We start from the raw sequence: 21973 nt of genomic DNA on the forward strand, positions 1-21973 counted from the left end.
ATATTTAAGTTCTGTAATCTTGTTTGGTCCTCATCCTCATTTCTGTGATGCTCTACTTTTAAAGCCGTCATGTGCTTTTTCTGTGCTTTGGGGCACAATCCTACATATGGTCTGTGGGAGGGTGGGCCAGGTGGCCATAAGAGCTTCCAGGTCTCCTCCAAGGATGAAAGGAGAATCCTTGGAGAGGCTGCCTGGAGCTTGTAAGCCTCCCAGCTATGTGTGCGGAAAGCTCTGTATCCATTGCTTCTTCATTGGAACTATGGTGTCAGAGAAAGCACACACCCCGTGAGCACCTCTTTTGTAGAAAAGGTGGCTTTTTAATGGTGGTTTCTCTCCATTCGCCCTGAAAGGACACTGCGTCCCATGTACACAGGGTAGCCCAAAAGTATGCATGCATACACAACAAAGGGACAGTTAAATTTCAGGCTTGCAAGTGGATTATTTTTGAAACCAGGCGACATTTAGGACAAGGAGGCAAAAAGACCTTCCTGGCTACCTTTTTCTTTGGGTGGTGTGCACTGACCACTTAACCCCACTGGCAGATTCCTGAAATTCTGAGTAGTTATTGTTATTGGGCAGAACCAGGAGTTAGCAGAGATTCCCAGATAAAGACAGGTTACTTTTTCTCCCAGTCTAGTGCATTATAACTTGCTGAGATATATATGGAAAGTAAGAACGGGATCCCGGTACAGTTCATGTATTAAAAGCACTTGAAAGACCACTGCTAGTCGCCATGCTGTAAAAGTGCAAAGCATTCAGGCCTGAGAACTGTTAATAAGCAATATCTAACTTGAATCAGATATTGGTAGTACTTAGCCATGGGACCCCCTAGCTAAAATCTTTAGTATTGCTAGATCTCAGCATTTGAAAATGGCACTTGCCCTTCTTTTTGTGATACACTTGGAATTATTAGCAATACTTGTGGCATATACCTGATGGCTTAAAAAAATACATCTCCATGCTGGAACCTATGTAGAAAGAAGGGAATACTTAAATACGTGCTAGAAAATGACACACACACCCAATCATGTCATTGTTTAGATAATTATAACAAACTAATCACCCCCTTTTTAGTCTTTCCCCTAAAAGAAAAATGTCACACTGCCAAGCTGTTTGGTGATGTATGAGCTATCTATTTGGGAAGATGAGCTATTCCCATATATCTGCTACAACACTAGTTTTCTATGCTAGGAACTATATCCTGTCGCCACCCCCCCCCCCATAGTATGGGATGTGTCAAAGAGAAAGCATGTAAACTTCCCCTCTCCCCCCATTTTTAAAATATTCTTATAACATCTCATTCACTTTCTTTTGCAGAGCCCTTTGCTTTGGTAGATTCCTCTTGTTATCAAATTCCAAAGTTTTAATTAATCATTCCTGCAAAACCAGTCATAACCCCAAGGACCAAGGAAGGACCTCCTTCAAAGATCTACTGGCATAACTCAGTCCTGTTGTTTTACGTAAAATAATTAGATGCTCCCTGTGAAGTCCTGTCCTCAATGTTGGCGGTAGTGAGACAAACTTCTTCATCCTCCCCCTCCAGCTGTAGGCTCCCTGAAGACAGGCGGACCCGTGCCCTGGGTGCTTTCACCACCCTCCCGTAGAGAGAAAAGTAATCTGGCAGCATGTCTGAATCGGAGTCGCTGGATTCTGTCCCACTGCCCACATAGCGCTCTAGGGTTCGCTGGGCCCTGGGAGGTTCTGGGAACCTTTGCTGGGCCAGCACATACTGCAAAATATCAGCCTTCCTGCTGCTCAAGACAGGACAAGGTCCTAGAGGCCGGAACTCTGAGCCATAGGGAAATCTGATCATTTTCATGTCAGACTGGCTCCAAGACCTCTTGGGAGTCTGGTCTTGAATGCTGTAGTCAAAGACACTTCCGTCATCATCTTGCTCCATGCTAATGCTGCTAAGGTAGGTCATTCTGGGCAGGACCTCTGGTTCAGCCACCCTTGTTCTTGCCATGCCTGGGCTTCTCCTGGAAGGCTTCATGGGTGATGCACCAAGCATGTTCACCCCACTGGCTGTTTCCTCAGCAGGGCCTGCCACTGCTGTGTGCCTGGACATCTGGGGAGGCCTGTCCACATAAAAGAAGACTTGAGGAGAAGCCATGTCCAGTTGCTGGTGAATGGGGCCCCTGTAGGGAATGTCGGTGTAAGTCAGCTGTTGCCTAGGGGTCATCTCCCTCATGTTGCCCACCGAGGTGCTTTTACTGTTCCCAGCCAGCTTGTAGCTGGGCTGGAAGGATGTCAGCGGGACCCGTTGTTCATAGATGTCGGCTGCCTCCCAATCGTATTCCAGCTCTGTGTAGACCAACGGGAAGGTGGAGCTGCTTTGGGAATGGGGCAACAGCGTTGGGTCAGCTTCTGGCTTGGACCGCTCCAATTCATCAGCAAAGATCACTTCCACTGCAGAGTTCCTCCGCCTGCTGTCCAGCATGGGCTCGGAAGTGTGGACTCCATTGGCACTGTGGTAGCCTCCTATGGTGCCGTAGACCAGCCGCAAGTCCTCCATCTGGGGAGAGAAGAACATAATTTCACCTAAGGAACAGTGTTGTTTTAGCAAACACCCTCCTCTTCATCACAAGCAAAGCGTAAGAGACGGCAGTGGTGCCCTGGAGCTGGTGGGGCAGAATGCAAGTATCCTAAGTGGTAGGTGGGGCTAGAGCCAATGATAGGGGGAACCAACTAATTTGCATCTTATCCCCCTCTTCCTGCACCCTGCTGAGTTTTGCAGGGGCAACATTGAGACTAAGGAGGAGGAAGCTGCCAGTGCCTTACCCTGGACTGAACTTAAGTTTTTGAAAATGCAGGCAGCTTAGGGTTGGTGGGGAGTTCTCCATTCACCCCAATGGACCAGCTGACATGGTCTTTCTTTGGCAGTGCAGTCACAGAATGGTGTACGAAGCCCACACTTTGTGTGCCCGTATAGCAGTCTCCCTAAGTTCTTTTGGCCTGAGGCCAATTCCCTTTCCCCCTGGTTTCCTTCTCTTCTCTGTCTGCTGACAACACTCTGTACAAACTAGATGTTCACAAGATGCTTGTCAGGCAAGGTGGTTTCCTCTCGAAAAAAGTTTTTGTTTTCTTTTAATGCACATCTGCATAGCTAAGGAGCCCCCCAAACATGTAGAAATAGCACTTTGTTTTCAGGTAGCCTTGTTTCACTTCCAAACTGGCCATCACACACCCAACTATGTTCACTGTTAGAGGGAAGAAGGAGGAGGCAAAATCAGAATCCTGGAGAGGCCTAACAGGCCGGCTGCCTCTGTTGCGAGAGTGTACTTTAGGATCTTAGGAAACTTTTGTTTTTAAATTAACCCGTTTTATTCTGGCCAATTGCAACTCTTGTGTGCATCTTTTAATATGCCACTTAAAACCTGCCTTTTATATATTACACATTTTTGTTTTTTTAAAGATCATCTGATTCATTGAAATATTTCCGTTGATTGATCTAATGGATTAATCAACTAAAGAGTGGAGGCCTAACTGAAGCAGCAGGAGCCCTGCTGCCTGTTATATGGGAGGGGGAAGTATGTTCCCCCCCTGCACCCCAAAGTAACATACACCCTGAATCTAAATAGATGAGATCCAGTCTTTTTATTTCTTTTTCTCATATTTCTGCACCCCCACCCACCCACTGACCAAATGACTTACTTGTTTGGAAACATCTGTAAGTAGGTCTGGTGAGGACCGGCACTGTCTCTCATGGTACCGAGAGGGATAGTGTTCCCTGCAGTTGAAATTAAAGGACAATGGTTAATGTCCAATATAATTCAAATCTGATGGCAAGGAAATAAAAGCATCCAACCAAAATGCTCAAGGAGAGCGACTCTCCTGTGAAGAACATTTGCACTGTTTGGGAATTTTTAGAGGAAACGTGATGTTAGAAGATTATAAAATTATTTGTGGTACGGAGTGGGCAGAGAAAAGTTTTCCCCTTATATCACTAGAACTTGTGGGAGATCCAAGGAAGCTGGAGATTCAAGACAGACAAAATAAAGCATTTCTTGACACACAACTTGGATGGTTTTAAAAGAGGACTGGACATCCATGGAGGAGAAGCCTATTGGGGGCCTCTAGCCAGGATGGCTGTGCTCTGATGCCACAGGTAGAGGCAGCAGTGCTTCTGAATCCGGAGGGCAAGAAGTTGCAGGAGGGGGGAGTGTTTTGGTCCTGCTTGCAGGTTTCCCACGGGCATCTGGGAAGAACAGGTCCCTGGGCTGGATGAGCCTTCCTTATATTATGCAGTGTTCAAGCAGTCCTAATATTTATTTTCCCTTCCTTCTGACATTCTGTATATGTCTCCCCAAGTTTTTAAAAATCTCAGTGAAATCACACACACACACACAGAGAGAGAGAGAGAGAAATTTAAGCATCCTGCAATTTATTTCCCCAAGCCTTGCTAATATATTAAGGTAATTTTTTAAAGGGTTTAGCACACCCAATCAAAGGCTCGATGTAGGCAAATTTAGAATTGGCTCCCTTTTAAAAAACTTTTATTAACTTATTATACCAACACCAATACAGACATCACTCACAAGACAAACAAACAAAAAAATATAACTACACATATAGGACAAATGATACACATACACCCCTATTTCAATTTTTATTCATTTCTATTTGACTTCCTTCAACCTCAACACAAGTCCAGTTGTATACTTCATAAACTGTTTCTTTCTCAATTCCTCTTCTCTAGTTTTCTTCTATAGCTTATATTTTTACACCATATCTTATTTGCGAAAATTAGTCCAGACAAGTATTATTTTCAGGGCACTGCTTTTTCAGGTATTCACTATATTTTCCCCATTCCTTTTGAATTTTTTGTTTGCATTGGTCTCTAATTGCCTAATTGGAATTTGCTGCCAAGGAGTGTGGTGGAGTCTCCTACTTTGGAGGTCTTTAAGCAGAGGCTTGACAACCATATGTCAGGAGTGCTCTGATGGTGTTTCCTGCTTGGCAGGGGGTTGGACTCGATGGCCCTTGTGGTCTCTTCCAACTCTAGGATTCTATGATTCTATGATTCTATGCCTCTGTCAGTTTAGCCAATTCTAAATGATCAAATAGCTTATCTTGCCATTTTTTTTTGTTGGGATTGTTTCATTTTTCCAATTTTTGGCAATTAGAATTCTTGCTGCTGCTGTCACATAAAGAAAAATTCTCTTATTTTCCTTCGCAATATCTGGCTCTAATATTCCAGTAAAAAGGCTTCTGTGTTTTTTAAAAAGTTTGTTTGAATATTTTCTTCAGCTCTTCACAAACCATATCAAAAAAACTCTTAATTTTATCACAAGTCCACCATATGCAGCAGCGTGCCCTCTGCTTTTTTGCACCTCCAACAAATTTTTGATTTTGTTCTATACATTTTAGATAGTTTGTAAGGTGTCATATACCATCTGTAGAACATCTTAAGAAAATTTTCTTTGATTGCCTCACATGCCATGAATCTCCAATTCTCTTTCCACAATTTTCTGCTAATTGAATAGGTTTACCTATATCTATTGCCCATTTCACTATTACTTCCTTAACTTATTCGTCACCTCCCATTCTAGTAAGATTCCATACATCCTAGAAATTATTTTTGTCTTATTTTGTATTAGTTCTCTGTCCAATATTGAGACTTCCTTTGCAAAACCTTTTTTGTTATCTATTTTAAACACTTCATTTAGTTGGTGGTACTGAATCCATCTTGTTAGATGATGTTAGAATTTGCTCACTTTGAGCCAGCTTTGACTGGTAAGTCACTGAGCAGTTTTGGCCTAGGCTATATAAGAGGTCACCTTCTCCCATGCAGGCTTCCCAGATCAGTACAATCAGCTGGAGAGCTTCTGCAGACCATGTAACTTTGCACAGATGTTCACTTAGCTGCGGTATGGAGGAGGAGGGCCTTATCGGTGGTGACACTTAACCAATGGAGTGGTCTTTCAATAAAAAGCAGGCAGGTACCAACACAGGGTGGCTGCTGCCAGAATTTTTAAAAGTGCTTGCTTTCCCTTTGAAAGCACTTGTGCATTTAGAAGATTGATATACTTTTCACTTCTGTGAAAAATTCACAAAGTTAGTCAACTCTGAGTAAACTCCTACTGGAATTATATATGGGGCAACTCTGCTCTTGAGAACTTTACTGCCAGGCTTTTAACTTGAAGGGAGGGCATCAAACAGAACCCTGGCAAGAAGGTGGGAGTTCTTATTGTGGAAAGATCATACCTCTCAAAGGGCAGGCTCTTCAGTTTTCCTTTTGTCCCATGTTCCAGCAGCTGCCGCTGAGTCCTTCCGCTGCCATTTTAAGGACAGGAAATATATGAAGACAGTTGTGGCATCCTCTCCCCGAGACTACTGTTGCTCACTTTTACACTACGTCAGTGGTGTAGCAGCAAATTCAGAAGCACAGGATATATGAGGGGTATTACTTGCTCCTCTGGCAAAATGTTTTGAGCCAGCGGAACGCCATTGCACAAGCTCATGCGCATGCATAAACAGGTTGCTGGAAACTTTACTGCCCAATAGATGGTGTGATCTGCAGCACACAATGAGTTTTCCACTAGCACAACTGTTGCGCTGGATTCCTCTGTTGGGCAACATGAATAATGGTGATTTACATTACTTGTACCAGACCCCCAATGTGTGTGGGGGCTCCACCCCCCCAAGGTAGTTGGATAAACGGGGGGGGGGATGTGCATTTGTTTCAGTTGACTTAGTTCCTGAATATGATTGTAGGTCAGAATGTCCTTCCTATCTTACCAGTATCGGAAACTGGAGCCCTTGCTGCACAAAAAGGCTTTGGGTTTTGACTTTGGCTCTTCAGAGAGTCGGAAAAAAGCATGGTATTCCACACAGGTCTTCCAGAAGGCTTTGCAAGTGTCTCGGCTTGCCATGGTGAACTCCAGTGTATCCTTGCACAAGGCCTGAGGCAGAGAGTAGGGATGGGAGAGAGAGAGAGAATATGTCACAGTGTCATGTAGTGTAGTGGTTAGTGTGCCACACAAAGACTTGGGAGACCAGCGTTCAAATCTCTACTTAGTTATGAAGCTCACTTCTCTCCAACTTCTAGTCCAACTTCTCTCAGCCTAGCCTACCTGTTGAGATGATGAAATGGGGAAGGGAAGAACACCCTCCAGAGGTTAGATAGATAGATAATTTATTACTGTCAAAGACCAGCTCAAACCTTCAGAGGTTGTTGGGTCTCCATCTCCCGTCAATGCAGTTAATAATTAGCAACACCAGGAGATTCCTCATCTCTGTTCCTAAGTTGCTATTGTATCATACCCCCTGATTCCTCCAAGCGCTTCATGGCAGCACACATTTCTCTGCTTCTACATCCTCTTTGCAATCCTCACAATAATTCTGTGAGGAGGGTTAGGTGGAGATACAAAAATTGGCCCAAAGTCGCCCAGTGAGTGAGTGTGTGATCAGGGATTTGAATCTGGGTCTCCCAAGTCATAGACCCAGTGCTTTTTTTTCCAGGGGGACACATACCCTAAACATTTTATGAATCTAAGTTTGGCCTCATTGAGGGGCAGTATTTCAATATGAATAGGAAAATGAGAGTACCCCTAAACATTTTTTTATAAAAAAGCACTGCCTAGACCAATAATCTAACCACTGTTTATTAAATAAAAAAAATTAAAAAATTGTCCAGTAGCACCTTAGAGAGGTGTGTATGCACATGAAAGCTTATACCCTGAACAAACTTAGTTGGTCTCTAAGGTGCTGCTGGACAATTTTTTTATTTTTTTAGTTATTTCAACTGCATCAAACCAACACAGCTACCTACCTAAATCTAGAATCACTGATTATTAGTTCTCCAAACACATTTATGCAGTGGTTTTCCTGTATGATGGCACCCACCAGTACAGAGCACCGTCACCTCTTTTTGTGCTGGCCATAGTAGCCTCTTTGCTCTGGCAGCCACAACACTTTTACCATGATGTGAGCAATTGCACCTCATTCCGAATCCCCCCCACGCCGACCTTCCAAAAGTGCTGCCTTTATGCCAGGTAAGATGGAAGCCAGGCCATTCCATATACAATGACCACAACCTACCAGAATCAGCACTATAAATTTAGCCAAGAACAAGAAGAAGAGTTTGGATATCCCGCTTTATCACTAACCGAAGGAGTCTCAAAGTGGCTAACATTCTCCTTCCCCTTCCTCCCCCACAACAAACACTCTGTGAGGTGAGTGGGGCTGAGAGACTTCAGAGAAGTGTGACTGGCCCAAGGTCACCCAGCAGCTGCAGGTGGAGGAGCAGAGACGCGAACCCGGTTCCCCAGATTATGAGTCCACCGCTCTTAACCACTACACCACACTGGCTCTCAGAAGCAGAATCTGAGCCCACATTTGTGAGATTCTGAGGGATCGCAAAATGCCACACTGGATGCAGGTTACTGAGGCATCTGGGAATGTATCTATAATATGTTTTAGATACAAAAGTTAAGAGCGGAAGCCTATTTTATCTATGAAGCTGCATCTGTGGAAAATCCCATTTCCCCAGAACACTCAACACCCCGTCATGCTGTAGCATGATCAGCAATGAAGAGCTGTGCAGATAGGAGCACCTTTGATTCTTAATGGTTGTGAGAAGCAGGGAACAGATTTAGCTCCATCCTCATGGCCTGCCTGCAACCCCGGTGACCCCCTTGATTTTATTGAATGGCTGCCATTCATTTCCCTACGGAGGAGAAGTAAATCACTGCAGTTTGAGGATGCCATTGCAGTGGGAGGGGGAAGCAGACCAATGTCTGGCAGTGGGTGGGCCGGCCTCCTCTCTCCTGTTTATCTTGTGCACAAATACAGGAGGTGTGGCTAGGTGTATGAGAGGTGTATGAAGCAACAAAAGCCCCCCCCCCAAAAAAAAACCACCAGGTTTCTTGATCTGATGCATTTCAGACCCTACTGGTCCTCCTTCTTCAGGGAAATTCAGTGAAAAGTGGAGCAAAATAGCTATCTTTTCTGTTTCTTAAGAGACAAGAGAGATAGAACATCTGAATTCTGAATCACTGTTCTCTGAATTACACTGCAGAAGGAGGACTAGTAGGGTAGGAAATGCACCGGATCAATAAACCCGCTTTTTGTCTACTCCATTGTTTCTTTGATTCTCTTTCCAGTAGGTTTATGAAAACCCTTAGAAATGTTGTAGTATAAATCAGGTATAAATCAGGCCAGTTGGCTAAGTAAGGTTATAGAAAATGCTTGAAAGGTATTTTGGAAATTCTGTCTCTTGGTCATGCTGAACTTCCAGTATGTTTGATGTCACTGGCTATTCAGTGTTGTGTGGAATTAATGCAGTGCCACTAATGACTTCTCAAGAGAAGTCTGGTCCCACGTGAAGAAACATATTCCAGTGCAGTGGCAGCCTCCACATTACACAGACCACAGAAGGGACCAGAGGTAAATACATTTATACTTTAAGCCAACTTGTGTTTCTACAAAACTATGTGAGGGAAGAGAGTTGCCTAGGCCTTACCGAAATGTTGGCATGGAGTTTGATCAGGAAATGCTTCCGCTTGAAGCTCAACTTGCGAATTTTGGACCAGTTGAAGGTGTTAATCTTCGTATTGCCCTGCAGAGAAAAATAAACACACTGTGTGAGTTACACAACATTTTGGATTAAGATGCCTGGATGGTGCAACACGGTCGTTGTTTGCAGCCTGCAGTTCGTGTGGTGTCAAACTCCAGTGTTTGACAGTGAAAAATAAGAACATTTGGGGTTAACAGCATGCAAAAAGAGAAAAAAGGGGGATCCTTCACAATATTGTAGCAATAGTCCCAAATAACAGCCTGTTTGGGGCTGTTCTTCCAAAATGGGGTTGGATGGATCAGTCCATTTTGGTTCTTTTCCATTGTTCATTTTTCTAAAATTAAATTCATTTAACTGCACATATGAAGTGATTTCGAACATTAATTTTGCAAGTGAAAATTCATCAGCACTATATTGCAAATTTCTCCTAAGAAACGCATTTTTGTATGTAATTCTGACAAACTTGCCTGTCTAAGTAGAAGAGACTTTTGAGCCAGCAAAACCATTTCCTTTGTTAAGCTACTGGCATTGGCAGGCCAGTTAAGTACTGCTATTTACCATCTCCAAAGGCATTGCACTGTTGTGATAGAAACAAATGTGTGGGCCTTCCCCACCTCACCTGGCTACATGCCACCTCATCCTAAAGGAAGAACACCTGGCCAAGGGTTTCCGCTTATGTGTGAGTTTGGGGGCTGATGCTAGAAGCTGGAGACAGGAGGCATGTCTACTCTGTGCCGGGCCCAAGGCTGTGAACTTAGGGCTTCCCTGGAAACCTAAAGGGTAAAGATCTGTGTTCCATCCTATGCTCAGGTTGTATATAAGTGTAAATAAAAATGCATATCCTAAAGACACCACAGTCTCCTCTGACCTTCATTCAAAGGGAACTGAACCATAGGTAAGCGCAGGCACCCCTGGAGTCTCTCACTGCTCAGAGACCAGTGTGCATGCAATCCTATGTTCTCTGCCATTTCTTCTTAACCTGGGAAGGTTTAGGTCTCCTGAGCTTGAGAAAACTCTGATCTCTGCTGATATATAACACTGGGTGGATCGTGATTTCATTTTCTGGCTTCTTCCCCAGTTGGAAGTGTATCTGCCTGGGCCTTTCAGCGCCCACATTACACAGCAAACATCAACCAAACTATGTGTTTGCTCTGCAAATATGCTGTGGAGTCTTAGTACCACGTAATTGCCCCAAAATTAGGTGACTATTTTTGGCAGAAGATTATATGGTCAAGAGATGTCTAGCTACCATGTAATGCCAAGTTTTGACATTGGAGCATTTTGGTTTCCAGGGGGAGACAGAATTGGAGACGCCCACATCAAAGGGTGCTGGAGAAAGAGGCTGGCTCTTCTTTTAAACAGCAATGGCAGCAGGGTGAGCCCAGAGCAGCGAAAAGCTGAAGCACCACCCAAGATTCATCACCAATTTCTCCTTCCATGTTCAACAGGAAGCTAATACCATGAGCTGAACCTGCAAGCAGGAAGCGTTTGATTAACGATACAAGCAACCTTGGCTGAATGGATCAGGCAACTGAATACTCATTATAGAAGGATTTGGGCCGTACAGAAGGGCACTGCACATATTTTTTTAAGCATCATATGAAGTGATGCGTGGAATCTCTGTTTTGAATTTGTTTTGACATATTGCAGAAAAGCAGTGCTTCAGCAGCACTAAGGCACTTTGCTGTGGATGCTGTTAACAGTAGCAACTTTGCATTTGCCTCCTGAAACATTGACAGGAGAAGCTTTTCTCCTTACCCGCAAAACCAGGACTCCCATGTGAGTGACAGCCAAATTGATCTGGGTCCCTTCACCGTCACTGGCTGGATGGGGCCTGATCCCATACATCTCTAGCTTCCTCACTATGTCCAAGAGCTGCACATCTGATTCAGCAGGAGTTTTGCCTCTAGAAAGAAAATATTAGTATTTCAGCACCACCATCAAGTAAGGGCTCATCCAGGTGATTCTCCCCGTCTCCACATTCAAATCCCCCATAGTCCAGATGTGTGGGGTGCTTTTCCTAACCATGAGTATCCTTGTAAAGTGTTGTTGTAGTCATTGATGATGATTAAATTTCTATACTGCCATTCATCTGAGGATCACAGGGCGGTTTACAAAATAAGAACACAGAAATATATATCATAATAACAAACAATAACAATACTCCCCACAGGGTTCTGTCTTGGGCCCGGTCTTATTCAACATCTTTATCAACGACTTGGATGATGGACTCAAGGGCATCCTGATCAAATTTGCAGATGACACCAAACTGGGAGGGGTGGCTAACACCCCAGAGGACAGGATCACACTTCAAAACGACCTTGACAGATTAGAGAACTGGGCCAAAACAAACAAGATGAACTTTAACAGGGAGAAATGTAAAGTATTGCACTTGGGCAAAAAAATGAGAGGCACAAATACAAGATGGGGGGCACCTGGCTTGAGAGCAGTACATGTGAAAAGGATCTAGGAGTCTTGGTTGACCACAAACTTGACATGAGCCAACAGTGTGACGCGGCAGCTAAAAAAGCCAATGCAATCCTGGGCTGCATCAATAGGAGTATAGCATCTAGATCAAGGGAAGTAATAGTGCCACTGTATTCTGCTCTGGTCAGACCTCACCTGGAGTACTGTGTCCAGTTCTGGGCACCACAATTCAAGAAGGACACTGACAAACTGGAACGTGTCCAGAGGAGGGCAACCAAAATGGTCAAAGGCCTGGAAACGATGCCTTATGAGGAACGGCTAAGGGAGCTGGGCATGTTTAGCCTGGAGAAGAGGAGGTTAAGGGGTGATATTATAGCCATGTTCAAATATATAAAAGGATGTCATATAGAGGAGGGAGAAAGGTTGTTTTCTGCTGCTCCAGAGAAGCGGACACGGAGCAATGGATCCAAACTACAAGAAAGAAGATTCCACCTAAACATTAGGAAGAACTTAGAATCATAGAATCATAGAATCATAGAATCATAGAGTTGGAAGAGACCACAAGGGCCATCGAGTCCAACCCCCTGCCAAGCAGGAAACACTATCAGAGCACTCCTGACATATGGTTGTCAAGCCTCTGCTTAAAGACCTCCAAAGAAGGAGACTCCACCACACTCCTTGGCAGCAAATTCCACTGTCGAACAGCTCTTACTGTCAGGAAGTTCTTCCTAATGTTTAGGAACTGTTAACTTCCTGACAGTAAGAGCTGTTTGACAGTGGAATTTGCTGCCAAGGAGTGTGGTGGAGTCTCCTACTTTGGAGGTCTTTAAGCAGAGGCTTGACAACCATATGTCAGGAGTGCTCTGATGGTGTTTCCTGCTTGGCAGGGGGTTGGACTCGATGGCCCTTGTGGTCTCTTCCAACTCTATGATTCTATGATTCTATGTAGTGCTTGAAGGGGAGGGCAGCTGCAGAATTCATTTGCCTAACTTAGACAATTTGTAGTATCCACATTTTCTTACACAGAATTTAAGTGCAGAAAACAGCAGCCATAGTGCTGCTTCCAGGTTCTGTTCTGCCAAAGGTGAAAGTGACAAGTAGTTAAAAAACAAGGACTTACATATGTTTCTTGTGGTAATGCATGATCTTGTTCACCAAACACTCTTGGTTTAGTAAATATTTGTGCGTTTCCAGGTGCTTTTGATCCATTTCTTCGTGATAATCTCCCAGGGCCGCTGCAATGTGAAACCATATAAACTTAGGCTGCATACACACTAACTAGTTTATAGCACAAAAATATAGCTTGTCTCAATCTGGAATCGTTCATGCTCGTCCTCATCATGTGGCTTTCCACCTGGGTGGTTGTGGTTGCTTGATGTGCGCTTGAACACCCATGCCATTTCCTCTTTCCACATGCCCCAGGTGAATGAAGAAGGAAGTGGCAATTGCAGTCTTGGACTATGCCCACCCACAATGCCGTTGGGCAGGTGTGAATATGTCTCCCATTGCAGGGATTGCCAACATCTGCTTTCAAAATGGCATAATGCAGAATCAATCTACAATGAGCTTCTCTTTTCAAAATGAAACTGGCTTCTCAAGAAGCACTTTTAAGTTGCAAAAATATATGCAATGGATCTAGATGATATGCAGACTACAGGGAAGAAAGCAAGTGCTGCATCTTTGGAAGACCTTCAGTCACAGAGTCTACAGGCTTGTTGGAACTTTTTTTTTTTTAACCCTAAACAACCAACCAGACCCAAGAAAGACAGTGGCTGGGCCTGGAACAAAATGCAAAATTGTGGTTCGGGATGTCAATTTCAGTTTCTCATTTTAGTTCAGTTCTCTACATTTTCGCATTAGCTTGCAAAGCTTTTTTTTTTTTAAGTCCTAATGAAAATTAATCTGCCTCTTAATCCAAACTCCTCCTGGTATACACATTTACTCTGATATATACATTTTTGCAAGCATATCTGTTTGTTATTTTCATTAATGCATGCATCCTTATGCACACTTTCTCCTGCTATACATACTTTGGGGCACATTATTTGGTTGGAGAACAGTCTCACAAAATTCAGTGAAGTGCAAATTGCAAAGGTCAGCAGCATTTCCATTCTCTATGCAAGGCTGAGAAAAGCTGACTGGCTCACATCTTACTCAACATTTGCAGGTTCAAGACCCCTGTGGAAACTTTTGCATTTTGCCAACCTCGTATAAACTTCTAACTGATGTCCAGGCCAATGCTGTACATACACTGCAAAAGGTGCGATACCATCAGGGCCGAGCTGTTATCACTGCAAGGCAGTCTTCCACAGGCCAGATCCTTCTTGATTTGGAGAGTGAACAGGTATCTAAAAACCATTTCAGAGATGTTACTGATAGGAAGATGATCCTCAAAATTTCCCTGCCCCAAAGGAAATGTGAGGGTAAGACCCTTTTCTAGTGGTCATGTGCCAAAACACACAAATACATACATGCATCAACCCTTGTTTATCTGGACTAAAACAATTCTGCAATTTATCAGGCATCATTCTGTATTCATTAGATTCTACCACGCACCGAGACAGACTATGGGTCCATCTAGGTAACAAAGGAAGTACAGTCATACCTCGGGTTAAAGACGCTTCAGGTTGAGCATTTTCAGGTTGCGTTCTCCAGCAACCCAGAAGTAATGGAATGGGTTACTTCCGGGTTTCGCCGCTCGCGCATGTGTAGACGCTCAAAATGACGTCACACGCATGTGCAGAAGTGGCGAATCGCGACCCATGCACGCGCAGACGCAGATTGTGTTCTGCTCAGGATGCGAATGGGGCTCTATCGGATCCCGTTCGCATCCAGAGGTACCACTGTAGCTCTGTGCCAGACGACAAATGGGTGGGGGCTCCTCCCTCAGCTCGCGGGGAGCTGGAAAGACAAAAGCCAGGGTGTAGAGTTGTGTTATGTGAGCTAAAAGCTGGAGACAAGGCAGCAGGCTGGGAAGGCAGAGAGTCAGAGCCATGCTTGATTTCCGCTTTAATCCAAGGGTGTGGCTATAGGAGAAGCAACACCCTCTTGGAGTGTTAATGCTTTGTTTTTGTTTTTTTATAATGATATTTATTGAAAAAAGAATTTTTAAAATTACAAAGAAAAAAAAGACAAAATTACAGAGAAAAAAGACAAAAACAGAAAAATAAAAATAAAACCATCATTTTCAAATTCTCCATTTTCATTACCTTCTTTCCATGACCTCCTCCTTCTCCCATCTCTTGTATCTTGATTAATAATTGTCACAGCAAATCCTTTCCATAATTCATAATATTCTGTCATTACATTACCTTGCTCTATTTTCATCTTATCTTATAAAAGACCTTAAAACTTAAAACTTAAATCTTATTTTTACCAGCTTCTCATAACCATTACCTTTTTACCTAGTTCTTTAAACCTTCTTACAAGAGCCAAGTAATTTCATTTCAACATTTTTGCAACATTCATAAAACATTTCTGATGATAAAAAAAGAGAATATAAACAATCCAATCTTCTTCCAGCGTCCCCTCCCCCCGGTCCCGGGATTGTCAGTCCTTTTTATCCCATTCGTCTGGCCCATTTAACCTGGTGATCTTATATCCGAGGCCTTCAAATCTCTTCCATGTCCCTTCCGCAGCTCTTCTTCATATTTTCCTTTCACTCGTGGGAACTCCAGCTTGGTAGTGTTTTTGACCCTTTTCAACAAATCAGCCCCTTTCTCATAGTCCAGACTAGACTCCATGTGGTATTTTAAAACATGTTTCAAATTCCCTCCAAGATTGGAAGTCCCAACAGCTCCAAACCTCTGATGGCCCATTGCCAGATTCGGAAAGTCCAAACATCCCTGCCTAGGGGGGTCAGTCCAACCCCCCATTTCCAACCAAACTTTGTCTTTCCAAATCTGTTTTTTTCCAAGTTCATTTGTCAAATCCAAAGGGTCACTTTCCTGCTGGGCCGAGAGTCCCTCCATCCCTGGCGCCCAAGATTCAGCAAGGTCCTCTTCTTTCAGTTGTTCTGTCATGGCACACTCCTGTTTTGGTTCCTGGGTGGGCTCCATATAGTTTCCCACTACCTGTTCAAAGGTTCTGGCCGCATTAGTCATAAAATCCGTCTTCTGAATTAACTGATCCAATAGGGCATTTATTTTACAGAAAGCACCCAACAGTGCTTCTGAAGGCATTGTCCTACAAGGTCACAAATCCTTTCCCACAGTTGTAATCAGTAACAGCTGCAAGTTCCTAGGATTTAGTTACAATTTCACAGTTCCCCTCTAGGGGGAAAAACTTCTGGTTTGGAGTGTTAATGCTTTGAGCCCCTCTATGGTAGGCTCAGGTTGCATATATGTGTAAATAAACCATATATCATAAAGACACCACAGTCTCTCATTCCAAAGGAAACTGAACCCTGGGTAAGTGCCTGGAACTCTTGGAATCTTGCATGGCTCTGAGATTGGGGTGGCAGGCGACAATATCAACCTGAACAACACGTCATCAGTAGAACCATGGTGACCAGTTTACAGGCCTTCAGGAATAGAAGATCTAATTTGTTTAGTTTTTCTTAGATTCATGTGCAAGATTAAAAGGAGGATTCTCAAAGTATTCAGTACAAGTGTATCTGCATAAATTTGTTTATTGTCAATTGTTTATCTGTTCTTGCAGGGAAGACAGAATGGGCAAGGGAGTTAGTTATCCATACCACTTAAGCCTTGTCTCTGAATGGCTGAACATCCTGGTTAACTGCTTTGCCCCTCCCATCCAGCTTCTGCAGTCTCATTGGTTGCTGTGCACTCTTTCAACCCTATCTTCAATATCTTATGGGCTAGAACCTTGGATTTCTCTTTAAATGAAAGCTAAGGATCCTGCAGGATGCTGAACCCAATGCCTAGTCCCAGTTTCTGACTACTTGTTGTGCAATTGTGAAGCACAGATATGGCCCCCTTCCTGTGTAGGGGTTTGGGTCAGTGCATTCAAAGTCCTCTGTTGATTTTTACTGCACCTTTTACCAAGTTTCTATTCTTTAAGGACACTTGTGCTCATGGGGAGCAAAAATGCATGTAAAAGCCATTTTCAATAAAATTGTGATAGCCATGGCAATACAATGGGCACCATGCACGAGAAACTATGCTTATGCAAGCAGTTATAAATGTCCTGAAAACAGTAGTTATACTGATAGCAGCCAGTATGGTTTAGTGGTTAGAGTGTTGGACTAGGACCCTGGAGACAAGGGTTCAGATCCCCACCCAGTTATGAAGCCTTGAGCAACCTGGAGGAAATGTCGGATGTAAATATAATAAATCATTTTAATAATAAATAAATATTATCAATCACCATAGCTTCGTTGTCTCAAATGCAACAATACCTAGATGGGTATATATAGATATAAAATGAACAATGCAGTTATGTATTATTTAGACAATGCTCTCCAGATGTTTTGGATTACAAGTCCCATCAGCTCCAGCCTGCCTTGCTGTACACAGGCTGGGGCTGGTCTGAGTTGCGGTCAAAAACATATGAAGGGGGCCAGGTTGGTAAAGGCTGATTTAGTGCTTTTGTGCAGCGTTCAAAACTCCCATTGCTCTAGGTGTGTTTTGCGACAAGGTATTTCATTAGCGCAAGCAGTTTCTGAGCTCTGGACACAGTAATGCACCAAAGAGATTTCAGATTAAAATTGCAGAGTGGAAGGAAAGGAGGACATTTTTCTGCCTCCCCACTTCCAGCCACTCTCTGAAGACTGGAGAAAAGGCCCTCTTAAGAATATTAGGGGGGTGGGCAGGGGAAGCATAGCTTTGTTTTTTTGCTGTCTTCAGATGTGAAAAGTGAACATAATATTTTAGCTGCGGTTCATTCATTTTCACCTTTTATTCTTGTTATCAAAAAAGTACGCCTAGACATTCTGTTGTTGTGCCCATAACCCAGGTTTAAGGTGTCATTTAGCTCCTAGCTTTCATACCTCAAACACTGCTTTTGCCAGTTACACAGGAGGTCAGGGAAAGGGACGTTTCGAATTATTTTAAGCATTTAATGAAACCCCCATTCATAAAAACCCTAAATGAAATTATTTCTAAATGAAACAAATGCAAAAACAAAACCAAGAGGCTGTGTAAAAATAAAACATACCTTGTCAGTTCTTCTCTCAGATGGCCCGGATCCACTGGGAAAAATTTCACCATAAATTTGAAAAGAACCTCCTTAGGATCTTAAAACACAACATCTTCATAAGTTTGGTTTCAAAGGTCTGTCGGGAACATTTACAAATCTCTTCATTTGCACACAGCCTGCAGAATTAGCTTTTCTGAACGCTCTAGACAAGATGGAGACTAACTGTCCATCATCCCCATGTGCTGAACAGATTCCCCCATGGTTCTAAAATGCTACATCCAGGCATGGGAGACGCCTGATCTGAGACAGAAATGAGGAACCTCTGGCCTCCATCCAGTGGGACATAGTGGTTAGCATTTTGGACTGTGACCTGGGAGACCCATGCTGAGACCCCCCCACCCAGCCATGAAGCTCACTAGGTGACCTTGGACCAGCAACTCTCTCTCAGCCTAACCTACCTTACAGGGTTGTTGCGAGCTCTTTGGAGGAAAAGGTGGGATATAAATGCAACAGGTAAATAAATGAAACCACCCCCATGTTGTCTGCAGAGGCAGCTGGGAGTTAGGGTCCAGCAACGTCTAGAAGGCCACAGGTTCCCCAGTCTTGGCCTATGGAAACATTTCATGCCCAGAAAACAAAGTGACTATCAGATCTGGGCGCAACCAGAGACACATGGAAGATGCCTGCTGCAGATCCATCACTGTTTTAAGAAAGTCTAGTGTAGCTGCCCAGCCACCAGGGTGAGGCAAATGCCTCAGGGGCAGCCGATCCCGATGTGAATCTTTATACAGGCAAGATCTTTATACACACATGAGGCAAGATAAGGCAAATGCCTCAGGCGGCGGGGTTTACTGGGCAGCCAATCCCAATGGCAATCTTTGTCTCTCCCCTGCACCCTGTTCCTGATGTAGATCTTCCCTCACCCTTTCTTCCTTGGCAAAAGGGGCTGGGGACACCATTTTGTGGTTCACCTCAGGTTCCCAAGTGTCTTGAGCCAGCTTTGCCAACCACCCAACAGCATTAGAGTTAGGGGGTTTCTCCATATTATATATTTTGGTAATGTTTCATGCTCCCCTCCCACAGCTGCAATTCTGCAGAGTGGTTTAACAATCAATCCCGCTTCACAGGGAACTCTGGGAATTGCAGCTTTGGGAGGGGAATAGGAGCCTCCTAATGCACCCTCAACAAAGTACAGCTCCCCAGATTCTGTGGAGGAAGACGTGGCTGTTTAAAGTGGTATCATAGTGCTTTAAAATGTATGTTGTGGATGTGGCCTAGGTGTCATTGATGGGGAGAGGAGGAGGTGAGCCAGAAGAGCCCTGGATCAGTGCTCCATCTCCCTGCCATCCCTTGAGTGTTGCTTTAGAAAAGTATTTTTAAAATATATGCATAGAAAAATACTTACTTTTAATCTGCTTTGTTATAGGCTTCAGAAGTTCCAGCCAGGCCTGTAGGAAGACAAAAGTGCAGCATAAAAGATATTGGGCTGATCCTGACCACCCAGGGCTGTGTACATTTAATGTGTTCATTTAAAGCACATGGCTTCCACCAGAGAATCCTGGGAACCGTAGTTTGTTAAGGGTGCTGGGAATTCTTGGTTCGTGAGGAGTGAATTCCCTGGATTCTTGGTGGGATGTGTGATTTAAATGTGCTTTAACTGTATATTGTGTACACAGCTACATATATTGTAAGTTCACTACATATATTGAAGTTCACTCCTAAGAGAGCTACAATTCCCAGCACCTGTAACAAACTAGAGTTCCCAGGGTTCTTGGGTGGGTGTGCTTTTAAATGTATTGTGTTTACACAGCTGTAACAACAGTGCCCTCCCTGCAAATGGAACAGAAATGCTTCAGGTAGGTAGGGGGCCTCTGCCTATGCTTGGTGTCTAGTTTCAGTTATATTTTAACAGAGCTTTAAAAATTTTTGTTAAGCCATCTTTGCACTTGATTGTGAAGTGGTACAGTCTGTCCAACCACATCAGGACTCTACCATCTCATTCTGCTGCATGCATAGACTCATCAGCCCCTGGCAGCTGAAGAACAATGCAGCCCAGTTAATCAGCTTCCTGATGGATATCCTTGAGTGATGCTCCTTGAATGGCTTCTGAGGAGGAAAAACAGCCTTTCAGCAGACAGGCAGAGACTCACTGCTTTTGCTCCTTATAAATGCAGAGCCCTGTTTTTACCCGCACTGCACTCCAGCAAGTTAATGAAGCAAAGAGAAGTCAATGGCCTCCATTGTTGTCTTTATGATGCAGAGCTGGACCACTGATGCTCTGAGCCACTTAGATTCCCTGCTTCTCCCTCTCCGCCTCCAAACCTGGATTTCCCTTCTGGAGACTGGGGTCTGTTTGGCTGAGACAGAATTTTCACCAGTGGGAAAGAAAAGGAGCAAAAACAACACAGCCTTGGCTGCTTGTGGACATCTTTCTTTGTGTGGCTGGGGAGCCATTTCAAATGGAGTACACTTTAAATAGCTCTGCTTAGAAAGCAAAGAGGCCAGGCAGAGCCTTCCCCATCCACAAAGTCGATTGTACCTCCGGCGCTGATTCCAAAAGAAGCACATTTAGGAAGGCTAGCAGAAAGCTTGTGTTTATGTATGTTAAAACAACAACATCACACCCTCCAACATTTCTCTGATGAAAATAGGGACATCCTATATTATTATTATTATTATTATTATTATTATTATTATTATTATTATTATTACTATTATTAATACCCTGCCCATCTAACTCGGTTGCCCCAACCACTCTGACTGGGCCGCTTCCAACATTTATAAAGACATAATAAAACATGAAACATTTAAAAACTTCCCTATACAGGGCAGCCTTCAGATGCCTCAGGGCTGGGATAATGTATTCCCCACTCAGCGTGTTGGCCCCATATATAATTATAGCTGTGGTTTGCAGTGGCGACCCTTAGAAGCTGTAGGATTACTTAGGAGGTGCTAAGAGGCAGCTGAGGAGCTGGCTGGAGGTGTAAAGGGAAATCAATCAGCCTTTGAAAAGCTGGCGTCAGTGGATCAAATTCATCAATTTTGTTGAATTGATTAAACAAAATGCTTTTGATTGGATTTTGAGTGAATGTGCAATTAATTGTTACTGTTTTGAATTTCATGGTCTTATTTGTTTTTTTAGTGGGTTGTGCAAACCACTATTCTAAATAAGGTTTTGCATAGAGCAGGGGGTGCTGGGGATGAGCTTATGGAACGAAGTGGGCATTGGCCTCAAAAAGCACGGGAATCACTGCTTTAGGTTTTCATTTTTAACTTTCCGGAACTGATGGCTTCAAAAACAGCATGTTCTGAAAATCTGTCAATCAATCCTCTTATGAAATTTAACAATGTGCCATTTGGTTCACAGCCCTGTGGAATGGCTTTGGAATCCTTTGGCGGGGGGTGGAGGTGGCTCTCAATGTGGAGGCATGGGGGAGGGAGGCATTCACTTCCCCATAACAAGAAGAATCAATTACTCAAAATAAGGAGACATGCATTTCCTTTTCTTGCACTGTTTATGGAGGTTGCAGAATTCAGCAGTTGAGAGCACAGAATTTTCAGTAACCCTTGCATGACTGCACATGCTAGTTTCCCAACATTTCATTTCATTTCAGTGGAGGGGTATTCAGTCAGCGCCTGAAGTGGTACCACTGAGCACCTCATATACAATCTGCCTTCAGTGACACCCCTATAAGTTGATTCAAAATGCCTTCACTTACAGTATGCCCTGCAGAACTCCAGAACTCCAGCCCAAAGTATTCCTTCTCTGTGAGGTTCAGGTGGCTGCAGCTTAGGCTGAACAATGTTTTGCCAGAAGATTTTTGCTATTGGAAGGGAAAGAGGGGAGGGGGGGAAGCCAGCGAGGTAAACAACACAGAGATCAAGAAGATTAACAATATTGTTTCAGTACAGTAAATAAGGAACTTT

General features: G+C 43.6%; 1 protein-coding gene across 4 annotated transcripts in view; it reads right to left on the reverse strand.

The window, feature by feature from the left end:
* Positions 1-296: 296 nt before the first annotated feature.
* The window catches only part of FRMD7 (FERM domain containing 7), a 51382-nt gene continuing 29705 nt past the window's right edge, over positions 297-21973 (reverse strand). Inside the window, exons 2-12 of one of the 4 annotated variants that reach the window (XM_081180457.1) lie at positions 21766-21870; positions 19452-19494; positions 18065-18098; positions 14198-14295; positions 13068-13182; positions 11279-11426; positions 9467-9562; positions 6742-6905; positions 6208-6276; positions 3655-3730; positions 297-2515 (exon numbers count right to left, since the gene is read on the reverse strand). In XM_081180457.1, coding sequence (XP_081036583.1) covers positions 1457-2515; positions 3655-3730; positions 6208-6276; positions 6742-6905; positions 9467-9562; positions 11279-11426; positions 13068-13182; positions 14198-14295; positions 18065-18098; positions 19452-19494; positions 21766-21870 — 2007 coding nt within the window. In that variant the 3' untranslated portion in view covers positions 297-1456. Of the gene's footprint in view, positions 2516-3654; positions 3731-6207; positions 6277-6741; positions 6906-9466; positions 9563-11278; positions 11427-13067; positions 13183-14197; positions 14296-14552; positions 14738-18064; positions 18183-19451; positions 19495-21765; positions 21871-21973 lie in introns of those variants that run through there. The other 3 variants (XM_081180456.1, XM_081180458.1, XM_081180459.1) reach the window with 3 other exon arrangements.

This window comes from Podarcis bocagei, assembly GCF_964188305.1.
Source record: "Podarcis bocagei genome assembly, chromosome: Z".
Taxonomy (NCBI): domain Eukaryota; kingdom Metazoa; phylum Chordata; class Lepidosauria; order Squamata; family Lacertidae; genus Podarcis; species Podarcis bocagei.